We start from the raw sequence: 26756 nt of genomic DNA on the forward strand, positions 1-26756 counted from the left end.
TACAAACAGTCCTCCAGTAAAGTTAATAAAGTGCCACAGTCAGGTTGTGCCCCACTGATGAACCTTACTGCTTTACAAGGAGAATCTTTTCTCGGTGGGAATCTAGAGTAATTTTCCACTTGTCTGCTTCAATAAAACATGTGTTTGTCGTGCGTTTTTAGATCAAAGACAACAATATAATGTTTGTACAACACAAACTGCCATTGATATCATGTAGCTGTCTTTACGTTGTATTTAAACAGATGATGTTTGCATATATCAGAATGTTGCATTGTCATCTTCAGTGGATGACTAAATCAACCACATCTCACTACATCTCTGGGATATTTCTTCAACTACTGCGAGTGCAGATCTTTTTTTTCAATGTCATCTCTAGGGGTCCTGTCACTCTGATCATTACAGCATTGCGGAAAACATATCTGATCAAGGTGTATGGTTGGCAATTAAGGTTGTAAAATCCAACTAATTAAGCATGGAGCATTTCCACATATTGTGACACTAGGGGTGGCTGAGTTTGACATCTCTTTCAATATCTAAAGCTGCAAACTCTGCACTGTTCCATTAAATATATGGTCAATGCTTCAAAATTAACAAAGTTCAACTGGAAAAAATCCATTCAACTTGTATGTCAACCTGAACAAAACTAAGGATTCCACAAAGAAAAGAAATGAGGAAGTAAAGAAAGCAGAAGGTTGCATCAATTCTCCTCTTCAATCATTTTCTGCAAGAAATTTATCTGAAGTCTCCAAACTATGTTTCTTATTAGTTCACCTTTGTATCATTAATAAAATGAATGACATCAGCCAACAACAGGTAAGGAGTAATTTTAATTGAAGTCACCTGATGGCAAATTGATATGACCCAGTCGGCCAACTGTTCTACATGTCGTCCAATTTTACTAAGGGTGAAACCAGGCGTGAATTTTACAGACCCTCCCACCACTGAGATTTTACGGTCCTGCTGAGGTCAATGGAGCTTTGAATGGTTCGTACATTTTCCACCTTTGTCCTTGCTATGACAGGGCTATAAAATATGGCCCCAGATGTCATGTGAACAGGTTGATTGATGTTATTCGTTTTATTAATGATACAATGGTAAGCTAATAAGAAACATAATTTGGAGACTTCAAGTAAATTTCTTCTCACAGAAAATGATTGAAGAAGAGAATTGAGGCAACGTTCTGCTTTCTTTACATCCTCATTTCTTACCTTTGTCTAGGCTGATACCGGAGTTGAGGGGGTTGAACTATAAGGAGAGGCTGAATAAACTAGGCTTGTACTCGGAAGAGTTTAGAAGAATGAGGGGAAATCTCATTGAGACATAAGATGATGAATGGGGTGGATAAGATAGAGGTGGAGAGACTCTTCCCACTCAGAAAGGACAGTAGGACTAGAGGGCACAGCCTCAAGATAAGGGGGGGGGGCAGTTTAGAACGGAGTTGAGGAGGAACTTCTTCACTCAAAGGGTGGTGAATCTCTGGAATTCTCGGCCCGTTGAAGTGGTAGAGGCTGCCTCGCTGAATATATTTAAGACGCGGGTAGATAGGTTTTTGATAGGCAAGGGGATTAAGGGTTATGGGGAGAGGGCAGGAAAGTGGAACTGAGCCACGACAGATCAGCCATAATCTTATTGAATGGAGGGGCAGGCTCGAGGGGCTGGATGGCCTACTCCTGCTCCTAATTCTTATGTTCTTATGTTCTTATTATGTTATGTGGAATCATTAGTTTTGTTCAGTTTGACATCCAAGTTGAATGGATTTTTCCAGTTGGACTTTGTTAATTTTGAAGCATTGACCATATATTTAATGGAACAGTGCAGAGCTTTCACTTTTAGAAAGAGATGTCAAACTCAGCCACCTCTAGTGTCACAATGTGTGGAAATGCTTCATGCTTAATTAGTTGGATCTGACAACCTTAATTGCCAGCCATACACCTTGATCAGTTTTCCAGAGTAGTTTAAGTTATGACCAATTTCATCATTCCCTATAAGGCAGGTCTATATTCCACTTTCATTGCGACCCTACGCATTTTCTCTAACAGTATTTGTGAATTGTCTAAAACAAAATGGGACTTGATTTTAACTCCTGGGGGTGATGGAAGAGTGAACGTTGAGGGATCAGAAGCAGGAAGGTTCTGTCAATTTTAGCAGCAGGATCTGATTAAGGTATCACGTACTCATTTGCTGACCAGAAGAGCCAGGGACTTAGCAGGAATCAGTTACCAACCTGTTAATGTCGAACATCAGAAGGCTACCAAGGACAGGGGAAAATTGTCCCTGGCACAAGGCAAGTTCTTACAGAGGGCAATCCTGGCTGAGAGGGGCTGGGAAGCCCAAAATATGAGAGGCTGATAGCTTCCTTACAGCCTCAGGTGGAACATACATGCCTCAAAAACAATAAAAACAGTAAAAACCCAACATTGCTGTGCCTTTTCCAACTCTGGCTGCCTGCATATGTATTTAATGTAGTGTCTGAGAATGTGCATTGCATGACCTTGCCATTACAACTTACAATTGTTGGCCTGATCATGGCAGGAAAGGGATTGATATGTCCCCATTTCATTGTAGTTGCCTGATTTCTGACACTTGGGTGCAAAGTGAGTTAAAATTGACCACCATTTAGCATGATTCTGGACAATAACATATCACCACTTAAACTCCAAATGATCAATTTCCACTACAAAATAACGCCAGTAAATTCTATAGATCTCCAAAGGTGTCAGCCACAAGAGTCTGCAGGTTTTTATTTGCTTTAGTCATTTTTATCTGTTGCTTAGTAGTAGTGGCCTCAGAGTCAGAAGCTGTAGTTTAAATTCCATTCCAGAGACTTCAATATATAACTCAGACTGGCATTCTAGTTCAGTACTGAGGGAGCGCTGCAATGTCAAAGGTGCCATCTTTTGAAGTCATTGAGCTGACACTCTGCCCTGCCAGATGAGAGTAAAATAGTCTATGTTCTATTTGAGGAACAACAGGGAGTTCTTCCCTGAACAATCCCTCAACAAATATCACTAAAAAACAGATTTGATTATTATTTGTGTGCAAATTGGCTACATTATGAGGGTCTACATTTCACTAGCTGTAAAGCACTTCAGAATGCCTGAGGTTGTGAAAGCATAACTGTAAGTCTTACTTTCTATATTTTTATGTACTTTTTTTCATCTGTGCTGGCAGTCCTTAACCTAACGGATGTCACTGAATTTAAAATGTAGCCAGTTACATAAAAATGTACTTGAGAAACAATTTTACGCTCCAAATAATGCCCACATTCTTTTCATTATCAGTTTTTCATGAACTTCACATTAGTACAGCAGTTTCTACTTAAAGCTTTCTATCCATGCCTAAAAATATTTCCTGTCATTAGTTCTCCTAAGAAATAAGTATAATTCCTCACATCATATAAAGGCTATTCCTTATCACTGTGCTGCCTAAATGAGAGCATTTAAATGTTTTGTGCAAGATAGAAGCTTAAAGCCTTATCATGAGCTGTATGTCAAGTGTCTCTTGCTTCAAGCCAAGGCCAGGATATCTTTAAAATCATCACTGGAATTGGTTGATTTGGCCTGTGTCCGCTGGGACCCATCAACAAATGAAAGGATAAATGAAAAGTTTTCACCAGTCTCCCAATTTTAGGATTGGGTTAGCTCTAGGGTTTGGTTTTGTGCAGTCACCAGGTTCCATTAATTAAGTCAGGCACCATCAGACAACCCTTCATACAACACTTCAAAATGTTACATGTTCTGAATACTGTCATAGCTAGTAATCATCATCCAACTGTAAGTTGAACTAATGAGGTCTACTTGCTGACCAACGTATTTGCATGCTCCGTCATTTTTAGTCCCAGAGTCAGAAATGTGTCCTGCTAGAGCAATGAAAGGACTGTAAACTAATGAAGGTGCTGTAACTGGAGACTGAGCAAGGCTAGGAGAAACTCTAAAGGCCAATTTCACAGCCTTGGTAATTTGTGAGCCAAGGACAAACCAGGACTCAGCTTGTTAAATCCAGATTGTTATAAGGTTGTTTCATATATAAATTTAGGACTGATTAGGAAAACAGACAGCTCGCCAGCATGGGAATTTATACAAAGCATGACATACAGCTACAGGAGGAGTGTGAGAAGCATTGCTTATAGGCTATTAATAGACATGCTGTACAAGCAAAATGCTGTGAAGTATACTCATATTCAACTCTTCATTGCTCTATCCTAATTAAAACCGTATAGTTGCATACTTCATGTTCTACCATGAACGCAAATGTTCATTAAAAGAAGTGGAAAAGAAATTGAACTGCAAGTTTGAAAATGTTGGTAAGTAAATTTTAAAGATCGTATCAACATTCTTCTTCAGCTTGTCTTAAATTTCAACAGTAAACACATCCTAAATCATCAAAAGAGTGCCGAACACCTTGATTATATTCTCATACTCTTATTTTCTCAAATAGCCAAATGGAATTCTTTCTCGTACAGCTGAAAATATTTTGTTCAGATTAAGAGTTGCAAGGATAACTACAGTTGGAATCGGGGCAATATATTGCTAGGGTGAAAAAGAAAGAAGTGTCTGAGTTTATATAACACCTTTCATGCCATCAGGACATCCCAAAGTATTTTATCATCGAAGAAACACTTTTGAAGTATAGTCACTGTTGTAGTATATGAAAAGACAGCAGCAAGTTTGCACACACAAGATCCCACAAACCAGAAATCAGATAAATGACCAGATTTTAGTTTTGTTAAGGATAGATGTTGACCAGGACAATGGGGAGAGGATTCTCCTGCTCTATTATAAATGTTGCCATGAGATCTTTCACCCAAGCGGGCCGATAGAGCTCGGTTCAATTACTTATCCAAAAGATGGCACTTCTGACATTGCAATACTTCCTCATACCCTAGAATTCCTTCTCAATATCCCTCCAACTCCCTCTCTTCCTTTCGGGCCCTCTGTCAATTTTACCCCGCTGACCAAGTTTTTGCTCACCTCTCCTAACGTCTCCTTCTTTGGCTCAGGTCCATTTCTGTCTCACAGTTTCGTAAAACTCCTTCGCATGTTTTACAATGTTAAATATGCTATACAAGTGTAGGTTATTGTATTTAATAAATAAGAATCATTGAGTTTCCATGCAAAGTTTCCGTCAGCGAGTTAAAATGGGTCAGACAGAGCCAATGGTAAGGTAGGTAATACATGGTTCATGGAAGGAAATGTTTAGTTTAACTTAGCTTGTACCCGACATTTTAATATTCTTAGCATTTGTGATCCAAATATCATTCCAAAGTTGATCCTCCAGCAGGGCCTCACCAAGGATTTGAAGAACACTTCTTTGTCAATAATTTCCGATGTAAGAAATGTGTTGCTCTGGCATTGTTTTATTAATTGCAGCATTGTTTTAGCTTATGGGTAAAATTACTTCTCACCCAATTCTATCTTGAAATTGTAAATATTAGTAATGTCAAGATTGTTTTTAAAACTGAAGAAATTAATACTTAACGTTGACATTAGGACTTAATTATTTATTGCTATATATATAATTCCATATTTTATTATAGTCAGTTGGTTTTGGTTAAAGATTTCTGATGTTTGAATATTACTTCTCTTTGTGCTCAGTCCCTGTTCACATTGTTTTAAACAGCCAAGACCTAAGGCAGTAAGTAGACTTCTACTTTAGAATTAGTGGTTAAGTTGTAAACAGAAGAAAATTCTGTTCACATTTTAACAAGGATTGAAATTCAGCATGAGGCATTTTTCAGGCAAGACATTCGTTTACACCTTAAGTGATTAACGTGTGGAATAAGCTGCCATCCATCTTGGCCCACTGTGCCTGTTTTATTCCCTTAGCACATTTGGGTATAAGGTAATGACCTTTTTATTAATTTCCTAAGTTTATATAAACAAAGTGAGCTGTTAACTTAATGTGGATTGCAAAAGGAATATAACAGCTTATTTGTAGAATCAGCTGGATGTACACAATGATTTACAGCAATACTGGGAACTGACAGAGGCAGAAAAGTTCAAACGAATGGGGTGGAAAACCAAACAGCAAAAAAACTATGGCTGGAATTCTCTAACCTCACCTGTGGCTGGAATTATCCAGTACCGCTGCTGTGAACAGAGGTTTGGCTCAGTGCCAAAATCTCCGTTTTCACTGGTAGTCGGACATACGAGGACAGAGAATTCCAGCTTTTATCATAAATCTCAAAGGCTCCTATTAGTCGAAATACTGAAGAGCAGATGTGCTTTTCCCAGTGTCCTGGTCAATAATTATCTTCTAATACCCCCAGAAGTCATATTTGCTGGTCATTTGGTTCATTGGTACTTGCCCTTACTGAACACAAATTGGCTATCAGGTTTCCGACAATGACTGCACTTCAAATGAACTTCACTGGCTGTGAGGTGTTTGGGGATGATAATAAAAGATGCAAGTTCTTTCAGGTCTTTCTTTTTGATTTTTTAAAGTGTTTGTAAATAATTCAAAGTTAGTATGGCAAGATACAAAATTGAGAGTACTTACAAATAATATAATAGTCCTCATATTTTTTGAATTCCAGTCCCCAGAGGTTAGGGCTAAATTCCTGAAACTTGATGGTAAACTTGACATCTTGATCTGGCTTGTTGCAATTGAGTAATGGTGTGGGGCTGGGCACAGCATTACAGCTGTCAGCTTGGTCTTTTGACACCAGGTACAGTTTAAAGTATTCATATTGTCCAGTAATCCTCGAATCCACCTTGGGACAAATAATGTCCAGTTTGTCTCCTATCTGTGGGTACATCACCAGGCCTTTGCTTGGTAGAAACCTAAAAATGGAAACACAAGAGAAGAACATGTAAATAAGTGTGTGTTTGCCAAAGAACATATACAAATATTCTGTTTTGCAAAGGATTTTTTTCCCCAAGTTTTTGCAGGAAGCTGGAACTTGATAAGTAACTGGCTGCAATAACAACGTACATGGAGGGAATATTAAATGAAAGCAAAGAAAAATATTTTCCATTGAACTCTTTTTGTTGGATAGGGTCCCTTTTAAACCAACAAACCCCCTCCACCCTAATTTCCCCACTCCAAATAGTTAACTTGTATTTATGCATTTTAAGTTCACTTGTCACGTTAATAACAGTGTTATAAACATAAGCAATTCAAAAAATAAAATTTGAGAAATATGTTTTTCTTTTCTTCAGTATTATAATTTTACAGATTGCCATTGTGCAAAAGCAAGGTGGTGAAAGCAGATCCTCGAACAAAAGGCAAAAGTTAAGCTACATTTTGGCGAGGTCTCCTAAGTTAGAATTGAACTGGGGAACACCTTTCAAAACAGTTCCATTCCTTAAAAAGGTTCCACCCAAAAGGATTTTAGAAATTGGAATAAAGGATATGTTGTGCAATTTATTTTATTCATGAAAGTACATCCTGGTATATGGGCCAGACTTGTCTTGGGAGCATTTTTCATAAATTGCACTTTCAGCACTCATATATGTTCACCATTACCAAGCCTTACTTTTAGATATGTTTGCTTGAGTTAATAATTGGAAGCAGCTCCTTAAACCTTTTGCTATTGGTACAATTTCCTCAAGGTCCAGAGCAAAGTGCCTTTGCTGTATGGAATTATACAATGTTATAAAGGATTTAACCATAGCTGTACACAAGAAAAACTCCAGAGCTTGTCAAAGGTTACAACACAAAGGAACATTTTAACCATTAGTCAGCACCCTTAGTCACTTCTTAATCTATTTCTCCTGTAAGTTTAATTGCATATTAAGCATTTTGAATGTCTCCTAAAGGGATTCATCTTCTCCAATTTAATCATATTCTGTTTTACAGAATGGAGACTAGTAGGAGTGAATCACTTCACAATGAGAGGTGTGTTAGTGTTTGTTACTTTCCATACCCTTTACCTTGCACAACAATTGACCGCACTGTGTAGGAATGTATAGGTTTTAGATGATCCAATTAAATTATCCCTCTGTGCATGTTCCAGACTACCAGATGATGTTACAGAATTGCCCATTATCTGAACTCTGAATAGTCCCTACCTCTAACTTCTTCCAGGCCTAGAATCCTCAGATTTCTGCATTCCTCCATGCCTCTTGCATATCTCCAATTTTTATTGCCCCACCATTGTTATGTCTTAAGTTGTTCAAGCCACAAGTCCTGGGATTTTCTCACTAAACTTCTCTGTATCTCTATATTTCACTCCTTTTCTAAGGTGCTCCTTCAGACCTACTCCTTAGACCAACCTTTGCTAGTACGTCTTCTGTGACTCAGGGCCAAATTTTGTCTGATGACATTCTGTCAAGCACCTTGGGGCATTTTACATTAAAGATGCTAAGCGAATGGATGGTATTGTTGTTGGGACAGTGCTCACACTGACTGGTTGAAGTTACGTTTGGAACATTGCACTGCTTGATTACTACTCAATTTACATCTTAGGCAAAATGCTGAATCAGTTTTGTCCAATTGTACATCCTTTTACCCTGAGTTTTCAGTGCAATTATCGCCAAATCAAAACATCATTGGCAACAAATGTAGCCAATCTTGATGGTGGATACTTTGAGATGCAGAAGCCATAGAAACCTGCTCTCTGTCCACGTGAAACCTACTTGTTCATCACTGATGATATTGGGTCCAATTTTAATACTGGGTTTTAAATGGGTTCAAATTGGGTCCAACTGTTTCTGGATTTAACTATTGTAAATCCTGGAAACCTTGTGTTCCATGCTGGTCTGCATTAATCACACAAAACAAAACGCAATGAAGTTTACTTCATTGACATACTTCAGTTTAAGCTACCTTGTTCTATTTTTGTTTTAGACTGCTGGTTAATGCTGCAATATCCCTGCACAGCATTAAAATCTTACAAATCACAAATGTCTTTGTTTATGAAATTATCCAACAATGCAGCTATATTTTAAGGATTATTTCTCACTTTGGAAATAAAATTGGAATCCTCGAAAGGATATTATGATCAAACACATGACGAAAATCATTCCATTAACTGCAGCGTAAGAAATCAAAATCAGGATCAGTTTTGCAAGGCTTTTCCTGCTTAGAATCAACATATTCAAGGCTAATTTGATTTAAGTGAGAAAGAGGAATCTATGAATTGATAAAAGGCTTAAATTTCCCAGTGCGCTGAGAACGGTGCTGAATCACAGTAATTTCATATCACATGGGAAGCACTTAATGCCAAGCAATGGGAGGGTTCCTTGTATCTTCATGTTATGCTCCACAATTTTTAATTAGTATTATAGCCTGATACAATCTTATACTGGGACTTCTTTTAATGGAGGATCTAATCTCCTCTGCTCCAAGTCAGCTTCCAAAATGATATCATCATGTGGCAATGTGTGAGATATCAAAATCTGAGTGCTGAGCACACAATCTATATTAAATTGTCTACCATACCTTAATCAGAGGTACGGAAACAAGTGGCAGGGGAAGCAGTGTCACATTCTTCCATTCAAAAATGTTAGCTCACGGAAAATTGTACATCAGTGGCCGACTAGATTATATTACTCTTATCCACCGTTTTAATTAGTTTACAGTTGCATCATTTCATATAATTAAATCAAACTGCCTGCTTGCCTTTCTGATGCACAATTATGTGCTGATTAACTCTCTAACAATCCAATTGTTTCAATAATGTTTGCTGAAGATTGTTCATTCTAATAATCGCCTACAAAATAAAAATCATTGCTGATAGCAACACAAGAGGTTAGCAACCACTGATAAACATCACTGTGTGGTAGAAGACCCATTACCGAATCAAAATTTTAATGCCAGAACTAGCCCATTAAATGGGTTACTGTTGGTAACAAAATGGTGACGATCAAAACTATCCGGGTTTGCCTTCCTCATTCACATTCACTGCCATGAAATATCGCTCAAAGAAACTGCCATGCTAAAAATGATTCTCCAAACTGCAAGTACAAAAAAGTAGCAATCAGGATGTCTGGCTTGTGATTATCTAATCTGTCACTGGAAGCTGTAATCTAATCAGGGTGAGAGGTGTTGGGATAACTGTCCAGACAACACTTACAGATTACTTTTAGTTTAAAAGATTACCTCATTTTGTTGATTCGATCACAGCTAGCAAGACATTCTTTGATAATCACTAAGCTCTGGACTCCTATTTCATCTTCAAGTTCCAGGAAGTCAGTGATTCAGTGGGTTAGTTCAGATTATCATTTTATCTATGAAATCCAGAATTCAAATCCACAAGAATGGATGCATGTGGTGTGGAACTTGGACACATTCAATCCATAGACCATAGAACCCTACAGTGCAGAAAGAGGCCCTTCGGCCCATCGAGTCTGCACCAAACACAATCCCACCCATGCCCTATCCCCATATCCCAACAGGTTAACCTGCTAATCCCTCTAACCTACGCATCTTAGGACACTAAGCGGCAATTTTAGCATGGCCAATCAACCTAACCTGCACATCTTTGGGCTGTGGGAGGAAACCGGAGCACCCGGAGGAAACCCACGCAGGCACGAGGAGAATGTGCAAACTCCACACAGACAGTGACCCGAGCTGGGAATCGAACCCAGGTCCCTGGAGCTGTGAAGCAGCAGTGCTAACCACTGTGCTACCGTGCCACCTCGCTTATGTGCTTATGCCATGGCACATAAACTCCTAAACCATGGCATGTTGAAAGCAGTCCAGAGGAGGTTTACCAGACTAATACTTGGAATGGGTGGGTTGTCTTATCAGGAAAGGTTGGATAGGCTAGGCTTCTATCCATTGAAGTTGAGGTGTAAAAGGTGATTTGATTGAAACATACAAGATTCTGAAGGGTAAAAACAAAAATACTGCAGATGCTGGAATCTGAAACAAAAACAGAAAATGCTGGAAAATCTCGGCAGGTCTGACAGCATCTATGGGGAAAGCATAGAGCTAATGTTGAGTCCAGATGACCCTTTGTCAGAGCTCAATGGCAGAGGCTCTGACGAAAGCTCAAGCAGACTCGAAACATTGGCTCTATTCAGTAGAGGTCACTGAAAATAGTGGTCACTCATGTAAGACAGTGATGAACTGACTTCTTTTCTCTCACAGGGTTGAGAGTTTTTTGGAACTCTCTTCCTCAAAAGGCGATGGAAGCAGAGTCTTCAAATATTTTTAAGGCTGAGCTGGATAGATTCTTAGTAAGCAAGGGGGTGAAAGGTTATGAGTGTAGGTGAGAATGTGGAGTTGAGATAACAATCAGCCATGATCTTATTGAATGGCGGAGTAGGCTGGAGGGCTGAGTGACCTTCACCTGCTCCTACTTTTGTTCATGCAGTACATGTCAGCATTAAGCTGGCAAACTCAGAAGTAGAAAGGACCTCTTGTTGTAGAAATATAAAATATCAGCTACTGAAATGCTCTCTAAAGTTGGGGATTAAAGATCACTGCTAAGGCCCAGTATGAAGAATTATTTTTACACTTCTGCCAGAAATACTTGAAGCTAATACTAGATGCCAGAAACATTCCTTACACTAATATTCCTCATCTTAACCAGTATGAGAAAATTGCCAGAACGCAAATGCTGATTACAATAAAGATTGGTGAAGAATTAGAAAGCTTATACATAGGTTAGTAACACTGGTACATTGGCACCAACTGAACAATGTCACCCAACTTGTGCCAAAAATGGTTATCAATGCCAACATGAACTGGAATGCCCAGTTCCTGTAGCACACTCATCTGATAGCAAAGCCTAGGGTCAGATTCCACTGGTTGGCAAGACAGCAACAAAAGGGAATAGGATAATGGCAATAAGAATGAAAGGAAAGGTTAGAACAAAAACCCTTAGATGGAAGGTGGAAAGAATGTTGGATTCTCTGTTCCCAACCTTTTGTTGAAAAAGAGTCCGTGGGGTAGGCTTTGACTCTGTACAATTGACGGCAAAAGAAAAGAAAAATCGAGATGTAAATTGAGCCGTTGTTTAGCTATTATTACCCAGTTTACTATAGCACAAAGTCAAAATGCAGCCTTGTTTGTTCTTTTAAAAGAGAATGGAAACTGAGTGAGAGGGCGTTTTAGGTGGAGACCACCACCAGTTCAGACTTGACAGGGACCCAATTCTGTCCTGGGGCATTCTATGTAATCATTGGGGGGAATCTTATCGGTGTCAGGATCTGACAGATAACCTGCACGAAGTTCTTCAACTCCACAGACTCAGTTCTCTCCCGATTTTGAATAGTCAAAAAAGAAATGAGTGAGCTCTGGGAGGGCGGAGCCTCAGAGCAGGCAAGGCACCCAAACACGAATAAAAGGCTAAACCCCACCCCCTACCTCGCTCTACCACAGAGACAGTATCAGGTCCTCTCTCTCCGTTACTTCCCCCCCACCCCCCAAACAATTGTCACCAGTATTCCCATTACCCACACCCCACCCCCAACATGCACACAAACATCGCTGGCATTCCTATCTACTCTCCCCCCCCCACTAACAAACACTGCCAGCATTCCCAATCACCAACCCCAACTATCCTTGGCATCCCCATCACTCTCAGTGCCCACTCTCCCCCTGCTGTCTCCCCCACTCCTGACCACACAAAATTTACCCCTCATCCATTGGGTTCTCACTCAGCCCACCCCAGCACAGGTTAGCATTGCCAGGCTGACATGGGAATCATAGAACTCTACAGTGCAGAGAGAGGCCCTTTAGCCCATCGAGTCTGCACCGAACACAATCCCACCCAGACCCTACCCCCATATCCCTACATATTATACCCACTAATCCTTCAATCCTGCGCATCCCTGGACACTAAGGGGCAATTTCTTAGCATGGCCAATCAACCTAACCTGCACATCTTTGGACTGTGGGAGGAACCCGGAGTGCCCGGAGGAAACCCACGAAGACACGAGGAGAACATGCAAATTCCACACAGCCAGTGACCTGAGCTGGGAATCGAACCCAGGTCCCTGGAGCTGTGAAGCAGCAGTGCTAACCACTACGCTACCGTGCCGGGCTACTTGACATTGCCAAATTGTGCCGGGGAAGTGACCAGTCATGTTCCTCTTCCCCCAGCCCTCGGGGCTACGCTTACCTCTGCGCCCCCAACCATGTCGTTTGGCCAAACCTGTTGTGAACCATGAGGTGAATTCATGTAGTGGGATGGGGTGGCGGGGTGGCAGGGTGGGGGGGGGGGGGGGGGGCGCGGTGGGGGGCGCTGTTAATAAATCATTCAAATCTATTTAGATGAGATTCCCACTCTGTATGGACATAAACTTCGTGGCACTGTTGGCAAGGGGCAGGGAAAAAAAAAAAATCAGGAAACGTGATCTCTCCGAAGAGAACTACATTTCCCGATTTTCTCCAGATTTTGCACCCACGCCAGCGATCCTGCACAAGAAAGACTCAAAATCCAACCCCCCGCCAATGCAAATGGAAATTATTTTTCTGTCTAGATTATATTTGATGCTAAACGGGATTAGCTTTTATCTGAGTTCAATGGACTCTTCCGAAATTTACGAAACTGAAGTGCAATTGCAGAAGTATTTGGAACTGGGCCAGCAAACAGATCACTTTCTATGTTCCTGATCTCGTTGCCTCAACTCCAGCTGCTACACTTTAATTTGTTGCCAGACTACTGCTCTCTGTCGGTTTGACAAGTAACAATGCTGGTTTAGTGAATTTAAATGTGGCATTGTGATACTGAATTGCAGTAACATAGCATAACACTGATGCCTGACCAGCAAACTAGCCTGTTTGAAGAAAATAATCATTGTCTCTTTAACTGCCAGAAGATGCATTTGGCCTGATGGACGATATGTTATTAAATACATTTGTTAGTTTAGTAACATCATTTAGGCAGGAGGCTACAAGGAGACTATTTCTATTCCGATAGAAGATGGAATGGGAAGATCAAACTCCTGTAAAACTCTAGCTCAGTTAACATTTCCGGCGGACTGGGGACGGTATCTCATCTGCTTTCTTGCATCTTTGTAAAAACTTGATGTGTGTGTCGATATGCGCAATCTTCTTGCGGATCCTCTCCACTTGGATCCGGCAGTTTGTGGTGTCGATGGTAGTCAAGATGTAGAGGTGCCGGCGTTGGACCCAGTCCAACGCCAGCATCTCTATATCATAACATTTCCGGCTGTAGCAACTGATTAGTGTATTTGACTGTCTCTGTAGATGCTTAACATTGGTGATTACGTAACTGTGGGCCTCTCTGTAATTAGTTACCTGTCAGCATATGATTTGCATTTGAACAATTACCACTGGTAATCTGGATCATCATCTTTTACAGTTAGGGAGTTGGGAATGAAATGGGACTCAATGTACGAAGTCAGTCCTATTTTTAGAGTCTGCTAGTGGCAGCTTAACCAGGGATCATGGATCACTCCTCCTCAGGGGCTGCATTCCAACAAAAAAAGACATGGTATCATCTTTTTTCTTCCTAGTTACCCTTCAAATTTTCAGTAATTGTAATTTAAACTACCACTTCATTTTCTGAAATGTTGAACCTTTCAGCATTTAGTAGGTTTGATCACAATAAATGAATTAATCTCAACAATTCTTACTGATTATTGGTGCGGTGGGGGGAAGGTAGGGGAAACAATTTTTGTAACTGTAAGGAGTGACATTGAAATAACTAGAGACCAGTGTCCCTTCACCGAAACTGATTTACAAATGGTTTGCAATACTCAGGCAGGTACTTCCCAGTGCAGAGTATTCACCCCAAGTGCCAGTGACCCAGACACTGCACATTCCATACCTCTGTAGAGCTCCATGATTGGACAGCCTTAACAGGCCTCAATTAGGGACATCTTTTGTTGTCCTTGCACAGGGGCCATGCTAATCTTCTCTGTATCGTTCAAATTTTAGTTTAAGTGCTGCCAAAGCGAACACCTCACATTCCAGCAGGTCCAAATCATGGACCTTTTCGAAGTCATGACAGGCATCTTATTGTTTTATTGGCTGCTAAAATTGTTGGTGGACAATCCTGTGTGTTCTCTTTTGCAGAGAATTTAAGTGTTGATCCACAATTAAAAGAATGTACTACAGCTTTCAATGTGGAGCATATGAAGCAATGCCAGAACATGTTGCAATATCCTTCCTGAAGCCCTATCGAGTTATTCTGCATTTACATTCATGAGGTCAGGTGCCCTCTCTTCAGTATAGCCAATAAATACTTCAGCACTGATCCTAGGAGATAGAGTTTACATGGCTCTTATTAGAGACAAGAAAGCTGTACAGCAGAAGATTAACTATTTCTGTAAGCTGTTCATTTTTAAATCACGCAGGTTTGTGAGCAGCATACTTGCAATGAGAGTCATTCGGCATGAAAGCAAATTTTTCACAGAATTAAAATTTCCCAAAGGCAAGCGCCCAGTCTTCTGCAGGTTTGCACGAAAACATCAGCCTAATGCTCACATTCAGGGCAAAGGTTTTACATCATTTGTTAAACTCCATCGAAATGCCTCAATGTCATATACTGATTGTAGAAAACATCCACCTTTATTAAAATCATCTCTCCACACAAAATAGCAGTTCATGCTATTTTCCTGCACTTATACTAGTTTTTTTTAGTGTAGACACAAACCTAAACCATTTAGATTAGCAGCGTCCACAGTCCCTATACATGGTGCTTCACAACTTTTCTTTAAAATTCTTACTTCAACTAGCACTCATTTCTTCAATTGTTTTCTCATGCCATCATAAAATTTACATTCAAAATTGAAAAGCAACTCCAAATTTATTCTCTAAATTGTGTTTGTGGAGTGCTACTTCTGGTAATGCTGTAGACATATAGTAGCTCCCAGGGACAGTGCATGGGCTGCTACCTGTACAGCTAGTGGCATTTAGAAACATCAATGGGGATCGCAATGTGGGCCATACATGTAGCTGGCCATGATATTGCCTGTTCCGGGAAACCAATGTGATCCAAGGAGTATCATTGGAACGTAATGCAAATAATTTCTCCTCCATGATGTCTGAGGTATGTAACAGTGGTTTGATGGCTTTAAATTTAAATTTTCATAGATAATGAGGGATGTCATGAAAAAAGTATTGATTTAATTCTGTATTTTCCTCAGGCCCCAGCTGTTTATGCTGATTTCTGCTTGGTTTTACGATCTGATGTAGACGAATGAGATTGGTAATTTTGGCACAGATACTGATTGGCAACTTTGGCACAGAATCTGACTTTTTTTGGGCATATCCAGGAAACTTCTGCCTGCATTAAATACAAAATCCTCTTGTATGCTGCACACAAGTCCTGGAATGATGGAGACATTCTCAACTCAACTGGTGGGGTTCTCCCAAAAATATTTTAAGTGCCAAATTTGCGTATAACCTGGAGTAAATCCAGATTTTTGTCAGCGGGATTTTCAAAATGAATGTCCCATACTCTCCACCTCCCCACCCCACCCCCAGACCCCCTCCCCACTCCTGATCGCTGGCCTACTGGTGTGTCCAGGCCAGCTCTGAACCACCCCCCCCACAACCCACCCCCTCCGGTCCCGGTACTCCTGATCTACCGATTCCACCCCCCCCAATACTTCAATGGCCAGCCCCAGTTGTTGGCCTCCCTCTTTCTGTCCACGATCCCTAGTGCAGAGTGGCAGTGGGACCCCCCCACCTCTGCCGAACTAACCCCCCGAGAGCCTGGCCCATTAGGCACCATCCCCTTTCAGGCCACACCCTCCTGCACTATTGATACCTGGTGGGCAGTACCAACGTGCCCACTGGGCATTGCCACTTTGCCCCCTTGGGCAGTGCCAGGGGCCAGGCCTGCTAATGATAGGAGAGTGCACATTAACATAATTTATTCAGTCTGGCATGGAGTTGTCAACATTGAAAATCCAGCAGCCAGGAGACGCGGAGGCCATGGTGCCCTCTGGGAAGCCTGCTAAACGGCCTGCTCTCAAAAATCCCAAACCACTGTGCTGCTGGAGCAGTGCAGAGGTCTGGGAGAATCACCCAACATCACTGTCGGCAAACCACAGGCCAAAATTCAAAGCCAGAAGGTTCCATTTTGCTTGGCAAACATAAGGCTCTGCTCTGCATACTGTCTTCTGAGCATAATTTTGTATCCATTTATGTCTAATAAAAATGGTGAATTTAAATGTACAAGTCGTGCTATTATTAAATGTCCAACCTGTGCTGAGTGATTAAACAGAGGCCATAACAATGTGAGGAAATGACTTCATAAAATTCCAACAATGCATGAGGCGGCCATTTGGCCCATCAAGCCTGCAGCAACAACAATCCTACCCAGGCCTCTACTTTCTCAGGAGGCCAGGGAAATTTGACATGTCTGCTACAACACTCACCAACTTTTACAGATTCACCACAGAAAGCATCCTTTCTGGTTGCATCACAGTTTGGTACGGCCCCTGCACTGTCCAAGACTGCAATAAACTACAAAGGGTCATGACGAAACCCAGTCTATCACGCAAACCAGCCTCCCATCCATTGACTCTGACTATGCTTACTGCTGCCTCGGAAAAGCAGCCAGCATAATCAAAGACCCCACGCACCCAGACATTCTCTCTTCCACCTTCTTTCATCAGGAAAAATATACACAAGTCTGAGGTCACATACTAACTGACTCAAGAACAGCTTCTTCCCTGCTGCCATCAGACTTTTGAATGGACCTACCTTATTAAGTTGACCTTTCTCTACACCCTAGCTATGACTGAAACACTACATTCTGCACCCTCTCCTTTTCTGCTTCATGTACATACACTTCGTCTGTATAGAATGCAAGAAACAATACTTTTTACTGTATACTATTATATGTGACAGTAAATCAAATCAAAACATGCAAACTCCACATAGACAGTGATCCAAGGTGTAATCAAACCCGGGTCCCTCGCGCTGTGAGGCAGTAGTGCTAACCACTGCCCCACCCCTTAAATAACAATAGCAAACTTTTGCAGGAGTGATTGGATTTAATTATAAATGGCATGGAACAAAACCTTTCCAAGCAAATGCTGACATGTTCATACACTCTACCCACCTTGTCCATATAACTACATTGTAAAAGGATTCACGAAATGTGTGTAGTTATAACTTCTTGAAAGTATTATTTTTGTTTGAAAAGACACAAAGTGAGAATTGGAATGATAATAAAGTGAGATGGATAAAAAAAATCTGTCAAAACCAAAATGGAGAAAGCAAATAAAGAGATAAAGAAATACTCTCCACTTCACTATTCTCTCCCTTGTACTGTCATGTTTCCAGGTATCCTTTTTGCCAAAAGGCACTAGAAAGGAGCAGGCGAACGCTTGAGAGAAAGTAGCTGGATTACTTCACCTTCCACAAAAATAAGATTCCAACAATTATTTTTGGAGCTTTCATCAAACACGTGTCACTTTGAAAGACAAGGATTTGTTGTCCTTGTCCAAAAGAAAAATCCCAAATGTTGTTAGCTAGTATCCTTATTATGGTTCCTCTTCATTATAATTTAAAAGAACAGGGGATTAACAAAGGTGAAGTAACATAGCAAATTAAACTGGTGAGACACCTCCCAACTGATATTAAGCCACGTTCCAGAAAGTTAATGGATTGCTGTGGATTTGTGATAGGAGCACAAGGCTTCTGAGGCGAAGCTGGACATTCTGAACAGAGGCTCTGATCCAGTCAGGGAGACCAACTGCTGCTTATACAGAAAGGCAGCAGATGCTAGGCTCTTACAAAACGTAAATAGATAGCTGCTTATAACTAGAACTGAAAGCTGCCTTCTAACGAACTGTGTAGAGGGGCAAACAACTCCACATGGACTTCAATGAGCTTTCCTTTAACAAAGTGTCTAACGTTGTAGGGCAAAGGAAGCCAGATGGATCTTAATGAAAGTATTACACAAGCATGGAAGCAGCCTCCTGCTCTGATGGAGAAATAGGTCTGGACGTGATTCCAGCATTTTCAGCTCCAACAAGCTACAGCCTGGCACAGCTCCCAAGGCCTAGACTATATAGTGGCAGCTAGTGAAATGGCTCTGTGTTTACTTTGATGAGTTACAATACAATTATTCCAGACATTGACTATCAACAGTTCGGAAACAAATTAATTTCCAGTGATGAGACAGACTCAAAGAATGTACTTATATAAATATTTATACAAATTAATATTACAACAAGAATTCTTCAACATGACAAAAATCTATTAATGTGGTTAAAAAAATTAAACTATTAAATGTTCTTACATAAACAATTACTCCTAAAATTCCCAAGACACTTACTTAAATTGCTCGGCCAAACCAAACAGTTTATTTCAGTGTGTTTAGCTGGTTAATAAAGACTAAATGCTTGAAGCTAGAAATACACAGAAGGTTTTGGCTCTTCAAGATTAATGCTTGTGACCATAAAACATCCCAGTCTTTGAGTGACTGGGTGACACTTAAAATGGGATTCCCATTGCAACTTTTATTTGTTGCTGCCTTCACCACAGAGATTATAAGAATTGTTTTTGCTTTAATTACAAGAGAAAAAAATCAGACATGAGCTAAGTTAGTTTTTAAAGGTCTATAACATTGCTCTTGCTACAACTAAAATTTGTCATAATTTAAGTCTCAATTGAAGTCATCATTTTATATATGTGTATGATTTAAAAATGTATAGAGAAACGACTGCATAAAATAATTTGTAAACTGAAAGGTAACTCGAGATTTTGGATACTGTACAATTTAAGTCATATTTAAGACAATAAACTTGATAGTAATTTTAAGTTCTTTGTTATTGATGACATACAGATGCTATCAAAAACATAACCTATACAGGTATCACACTGAAAATCATCCATTTCAGGTAGAAAGAGCTATCACTAATAGCATTGATACAAACATCATTTTATCTTCATGTTGCTTTGACAAGACCATGGAGCGAAGTGTGCAATGATATATCTGACGAGGACAATGAATAGAGCCAGGGGATTATTCTGCTAGTCATCATTGTAACCTTGGCTCAAAGGTTGTTCAAAGATTATGGCAAATTCAAGTTGGCCTGCTAAAAACATGAAAACACAAGGATTTCAAGAAGCAAGAACTGCCACTCCCTTTGATATTTAACATGGCTTGCTCCGTGCTACAAAGCAAATACCTTGTGAGCTGCCCCTGACCAAACACAGTCAATAAGGTTAATACAAACTGTTTGGATGTGATTTGTTCAAACAGAAAGGATAGGTCTTACAATGTTTTCCCGCATCATACTGGGAAAAGCAGCCTTTGATATGCATGAGTAAAGATTAAAAAGGAATTCAGCGAGCGGTTCCACAGTAGATGGTGACTTAGTGCAGAAAGAATCCATCCAACAGGGAATGTATTTCTGCAGAACTTGCTAATTTTCATGGTTTTAAATACCATTAATTTTGTTTAATGGAAATAATAAAAAAGATACAGTTCAGGCACCATTGAAACAAAAGCAATTGTTTCCTTCATCTTGTAGTGACATTATGAGGTGGGATGGGAATGAGGATTGTTAAAGTCAATGGCAATTTTTCATCTGGAACATCTTCCTCAGAGGCTCACCTGCAAGAAGCAGAGTAAGCACAATACTACTGATTTGATGTCCATTGGCATATAGGTCCGGGTTCCCAATATGGGAGCTTCTCGGCAGATGGAATTCTGTGTCCGCAAGGATGAAGATGAAAATAACAGTAAATCAACTATTTACAATTTGAATCCAATGATTACTTCTCAGTTCTCGTGAGGTGCCAAATCTACATAAATGTGAGCAAAATTGTTCATCTTGCCATGGAGTGCATAAACATTGGGCAAAGCCAGTAGTGAAAATATTGATTTACCTACTAGCTATTGCATGTGCTCAGCCTCTCTTATTTGCGCTTGTAACTAGACACATGCAGTGGCTATGAAGAAATGAAACAAATTCCACTGCTGGCGCACCTAAGACATGGTAAAAAGTCTGACAACACCAGGTTTAAGTCCAGCTGATTTATTTGATAGTAAACTCACCAGCTTTTGAGAGGTTTCCCTCTTCTTCAGGTGCATATCCACATCATGCACCTAAGACATACCAGGGAGTGGGTAGCATATAATTATACATTCAAGGCCTTCTGCTCTGTCCGTCCATTTTAGAGGAGTATTCTGGACTAGAATGTTTATAAGTTTGAAGTCTTGTAGTCCTACAGTGGACCAGGAGTTGTCAAGTCAGCGCTTGTATCCCAAAATTCATACGTTTTTGACAGTAATTGATTTTGGATGGTAGTCATTCTGAATTTATATTTTAAGCAGCACATTCATTTTTTTCAGCAAAGATGAAATCTAAAACTCTGTACATTTTGTGAATTCACTAATGCAACTTTGAGACCCCCGAGTCAGGAATTTCCTCAGATTTTATACAGCACTCAAACTAAGAGGTTTATATTTGTAGATCTTACTGTTTTTCTAGTGATCTTGTAGAGAGGCAGAACTGATTTATAGGCCACAATGCTAAGAAATCAAATCTGTTTCATATTTGAATGAAAGTGCACTTGTGTCACTAACTTACATGTATAAATATTTTGCTCATGTGTTTGGTTGTAGATCTGTGGAATTTTCTACCTTGGCATATTGCAGATGGTCAGGGTCAGTAGATATTTGAATACTACAAGGACCAAGAGATAGGTGGATAGTACAGGAAGGCTGAATTGAGATATGTTAGCCATGATTGCTTTGAACGGCAGAGCAGACTTGAAGGGATGATTGGCTTAGTCCTGTTCCTAACTATGTTACAATCTATATTAAATTTATTTAATTCCTTTGCAATAAGGTCCCAATCTCACACCGAATAAGCGGCATTCAGTGCTTACAGGACAAAGATTTTGGCTACGGCTTTGAAATCTAGCTATTGCAGAGACTCAGAATAAATGTAATCAAGAGAATAAGTGATGCATAAGATATAATTCAGAAGCGGCTGATAGAATTAATGTGTCACTAGACAATTACCGTGTGTGTTGTTTTGAGAAGAGTACATTGAGAAACACATAAAAATTAACAAATGTTAAATGATGTAAGGGGTGGAAATTTCTATTTGGTTAGTTAGACATCCGTCCATCTCAGAAGACGATGGACTGTGCCCATGGTGTGAATCATTTCTGTACTGAGCATCTGTACTGTTGTGGCTACTGAAGCATTTGAGTTGCAATCCTCTCCACAGCCCACAAGAATAAATAATTGTCCTGAGTCGACTGATTTTTTTTTCTTTCCTGCGGACCCTATTTCCCACCATCTTGTCATTTCTTTTGCCTTCTGCTTTTTCTTCACTCTTTCTGACCAGTTGTGCCAGGCACTCGTGAGTAGTGAAGATATCCCATGGTTGACTCAAATTACTTGAAGTCTCCTTACATTGGAGATGTGGGCAGTCTCAGTGTCATGCCAACAGCAAGTTTGCCATACAACATGTCTTTGGGCACGCGGCCATCCATTTGGCTCATATGACCCAGTCGATAAAGTCACTACTGACTCAAGAGAGCTGGGGAAACCCTGACGCTGAAGTGTCCTCTCCAGGGCTCAGGTCTTGGTAGATAGCATGGATATCCTGAGCTGCCTTAGCATCAGGCCCCTCTTAGCATTGCTAAGAATGTCCAAAGGAAAGATGAAATCATTACTGTTTGGCAATTGTTCCGCAGCAGAGTTGCCAGAAAAACTGCCTGATAAATGACAGATTACTGCCTGAGGGACTCCACCTCAGATTTTCTGCTACGGTTTACTCCCTTAGTTTTCTACTCTCCCACGACATGCACAAGAGTGGGGCTATTTATCCACATTTGTGGGGTTTGGTTCATGGGTATCAGGGCAAAACCATATGTCGGTGGGCCTTTTTATGACGGGCAGCAGGGTCAGGCCTCCTTTGAGGCCCCTATAGTTTAGCCTAGGTCCACAATGTCCCCAGTTCACATATGCCGTCACAGGAAGACACTACAATAGGGTTGGCTGATGAAGAGGCTACATACTAACAGGAGAGACTTATACACTTAGCTCTGTTTTTCCACAATAGTTACACTGCTAACCAGCAATGAGAGCTGAAAGCAAGAGGTGAGAAACAGACTGATCGCTACACATCACCTATCACATTTGCTGCATCACATCAACTGAAGACACATGGAATTTCTATATAACGGTGTAGGCTTAGAAAATAATAGTTAATAAATTGAGAGAAAATGTAATTGTTTTGAGTTATAAAACTGCAAGAAAATACACCAAAGTTCACAACTTTCTGGGGAGAGGAAGAAGAATGTTATGCTTTAGGTCAAATCACTTGCAGTATTGCTTTAGAAGCCTCTATATCTAACACAAGAGAATGTTGCCTTCAACATTACACCAGCGGGCTGCAATCTGCTAACTAGTTTATCAACATTTTTTAAAAATTATTTTGTTCAAACTTTGAGACTATTTGAAATATTTCAGTTCTAGCTGACAGACTAAAATCATAACTATTTTGCTGCCTGAATCTTTGATTAGGTAATTCATCAGCAAATCTTTGATAAAAATCTATGCTCGCTGTTTAGATAAGTTTATCTAAGAGTGAAAACTCACTTTTTTTTTGCACTGGAGTGGAAGTCTAAGCAAGTTCCACAAGTGCAAGATGCTTTTTCAGCTATCTTTTTGCCAATTTGATTTGATTTATTATTGTCACATGTATTAAAAACAGTGAAAAGTATTGTTTCTTGCGCAATCTACAGACAAGACACAGCGTTCATAGAGAGGGAAACGAGTGAGTGCAGAAATGTAGTGTTACATCATAGCTAGGGTGTAGACAAAGATCAAGTTAATGCAAGATAAATCCATTCATAAGTCTGACAGGGAAGTAGCTGTTCTTGAGTCGGTTGGCACCTGACCTCAGACTTTTGTATCTTTTTCCCGGAGGAAGGAGATGGAAGAGAGAGAATGGCCAGGGTGTGTGGGGTCCTTAATTATGCTGGCTGCTTTGCTGAGGTAGCAGGAAATGTAGATAGAGTCAATGAATGGGAGGGTGGTTTGCGTGATGGTTTGAGCTACATTCATTGATGGTTTGTAGCTCCTTATGGTGTTGTGCAAAGCAGGAGCCATACCAAGCTGTGATACAACCAGAAAGGATACTTCCATGGTGCATCTGTAAAAGTTGGAGAGAGTCGTAGCTGACATGCCAGATTTCCTTAGTCTTCTGAGAAAGTAGAGGCATTGGCGGGCTTTCTTGACTATAGTGTCGGCATGGGGGACCAGGACAGATTGTTCGTGATCTGGACACCTAAAAACTTGAAGCTCTCGACCCTTTCTACTTCATCCCATTGGATTTAAGGCTCAGTGGTTTAATTTTGGAAGGGTAGGAATCATCAGAAGTGCTAAATACACAGGTATTATTGATTAGCATTTCTTCCCCAGATTCCAGCATTGTTCATAGATTTCTACGTTTTAGTTGCATTGACACAATGGGAAAGTTTTGGTTTCTCAGCTCACAACCTGGCAAATTGTTTACACGAATAGTTTTGTTTCTATTTCCATCTTGAATTAGTTTTACTGCTACCTCATTCAGAGCAAAACCAGAACAAAATTCTGAGCAGATTGTTCAAGTCATATTTGTGGTATGGCAAAGTGACATTAAGATTATATTTCTTCTTGAGATTGGTTTGCATTCTATTTGAGGGTGCGTACGAGAGTTTGTTCAGTGGACTGTACAGAACAAGAAGGTCCCAGCTTTGATTTTTTTCTGTTCACTCATGGGATGTGGGTGTCACTGACTGGGCCAGCATTTGTTACCCAACTTTAGTTGCCCTTGAGCTGAGTGGTTTGTTTGGTCATTAAGAGTCAATCCCATTGCTGTGGATTTATATGTAGGCCAGGCCAAATAAAAATGACAAAAATCATCCAGCTTCAAATTATCATTCACCAAATGCCTGTGTGGACATTAAGTCAGGACAGATCAGATTTGGCTAAATTTCTCATCCTTATTTATTTCCAAAGCTCACAGATGAACGATATTCATTTGAGTAAAGAGCTGGAGAGTGATCATTCTATTCCCAAAGGCGGCAATATTTTCAGGACAGTAAAGGATGGAGGAAAATAGTGAAGATTATTGGCAAGAATGCATTTGCCCAATTTTTCTTGACCTTTTCTTGCATGTCTAGAGACACAAAAACATTAAGAAGCACTTAGAAGAGCACTTGAAATGCCATAGCATACACAGCAATGGACCACGTGCTGGAAAATGGAATTAGAATAGATAGGTGCTTAATGGCCAGTGAAGACATGATGGACCGAAATGCCTCTTTTGAGCTAGGTATCTCTGACTCTACAAAATCTTAAAACCTCATCAGAACCTCTAAGACTTTCACTAACTATTTAAAATCTGACGATCAAAATTCAACCTCATGTTATCATTAGGTCCAAATCAAGAAGTCTCCTTCCAAATGGCACAGAATGGAATTGTCCAGCTGAAATACAAATTAACAGCCAATAAAACTTGTTTTGCCTAGTGAAACACAAAGATACTCCCAAACTCAGATTTGCTCTCTTCTACCAAAGTCTTTTTAGTATTCCACATGGGAACAAAAATTAAGATGCATGAATACAACAGGCTCTTGAAAAGTCAACGAAAAGGAACCATCTTGCACTGGCAGGAATTTCTTGTACTTCCCCATTTCCACAATCTCCTCAATATCGAACGTAAAAGTCTTTTTATGAAAGATTCTGCATTTGATACTGCATCTTCTTCCCATTTCCTGAGACCAGCTGGATATTACTGGGATCATGGTGGGAAATGGCTGGCTTGGATACTGAAGATCAGACCAGTTATACTGGGTAAGAAGCAGCACTCAGAAATATAGTTAACAGAGCGCTGCAAGAACAATGTGCTATGTTTATCTTTACCCCTCTCATGGAGTGTGAGACCAAAGCCAGTGCCTGAAAGATGGCTGCATCAAAAGCGCTCTGTTTTCCTTTCAGATAACCTCAGCCCTACCAATCCTCCTGCGTTCTGTTGCGACTCAGCATGTTCCTGTCTGTGGCACAAATAGATGAAAGAAACAATCTCAAAGCGAGCTTAATCCAACCGAATAGCTGCTGCTGGGCCAGGAGTTAAAAAAAACTAACCAGCCCATGGTACAATCTAGAGCGTTAGGCATACAGGACTTCAATAAAGCAGCAAATTAAATCTACCTTTTTCATATTACACACAATGAATGAGCAAGAACTGAGCAGCTTTTCTTTACCATCCTCCAATCCAAGCCAAAAAACAGGCCTTTTATATATCCTAATCCCAGCCTTCTCTTATGGAGTAAAATGCTCAACAGCTCTAAACACTGCTTCTCTCCTTTCCTTTTCAAATTACAATGATAGATGTGTCAGTTTGGACATGAACAAAATCTATATGTTGCCTTGGCAACTCCTGGTTCCCGCTTATATTTTGTATATAAAATGGGTGCATTTGCTGTATTATTAATCAGAAAGGAATGGATTGGTAGTTTGCTTTAGAAACGATCAGATTACTACAGCTGATGTCTTTGTGACTGTTTATTTCAATCGTGCTAGATCCGGCTCTTTCTATTCAGGCCTTTGATTTACATTACAGCTCCAATCTGCAGTGTAATCCTTTCATTGTCAATTACTTGAGGGCTGATTTCCTTTTAAATAGAAGATGATTGTGTTATGGCTTTCTCCTAATTTTTGATTCCACACTTAAAAAAGTCTCTGAAGAAAACACATAGATGCATCAGCAAACAAACACTTAAATGTGTCAAAAAGAGTCAAATCTATATCTAAAGCTTTTATATCAAAAAGGGGAATATGGTCATGATGGATGAAAGGTCATCAAACTGGAACACTTATTTTGTTTCTCTCCTCTCAGACACTGCTTAGCCTGCTGAGT

The 26756-nt window shown here is 40.1% G+C and overlaps 1 protein-coding gene and 1 non-coding gene across 2 annotated transcripts in view; both read right to left on the reverse strand.

The window, feature by feature from the left end:
* Positions 1-26756, reverse strand: part of efnb2a (ephrin-B2a) — a 61896-nt gene that overhangs the window by 24353 nt on the left and 10787 nt on the right. Inside the window, exon 2 of the mRNA XM_080196883.1 lies at positions 6499-6782. Coding sequence (XP_080053009.1) covers positions 6499-6782 — 284 coding nt within the window. The remainder of the gene's footprint in view (positions 1-6498; positions 6783-26756) is intronic.
* Positions 14717-14823, reverse strand: LOC145349573 (U6 spliceosomal RNA). The gene has a single exon (XR_013888097.1). It is a non-coding gene; the product is annotated as a U6 spliceosomal RNA (small nuclear RNA).

The sequence above is a fragment of the Carcharhinus amblyrhynchos genome, chromosome 10, assembly GCF_965287045.1.
Source record: "Carcharhinus amblyrhynchos chromosome 10, sCarAmb.v2.hapA, whole genome shotgun sequence".
NCBI classification, from domain to species: domain Eukaryota; kingdom Metazoa; phylum Chordata; class Chondrichthyes; order Carcharhiniformes; family Carcharhinidae; genus Carcharhinus; species Carcharhinus amblyrhynchos.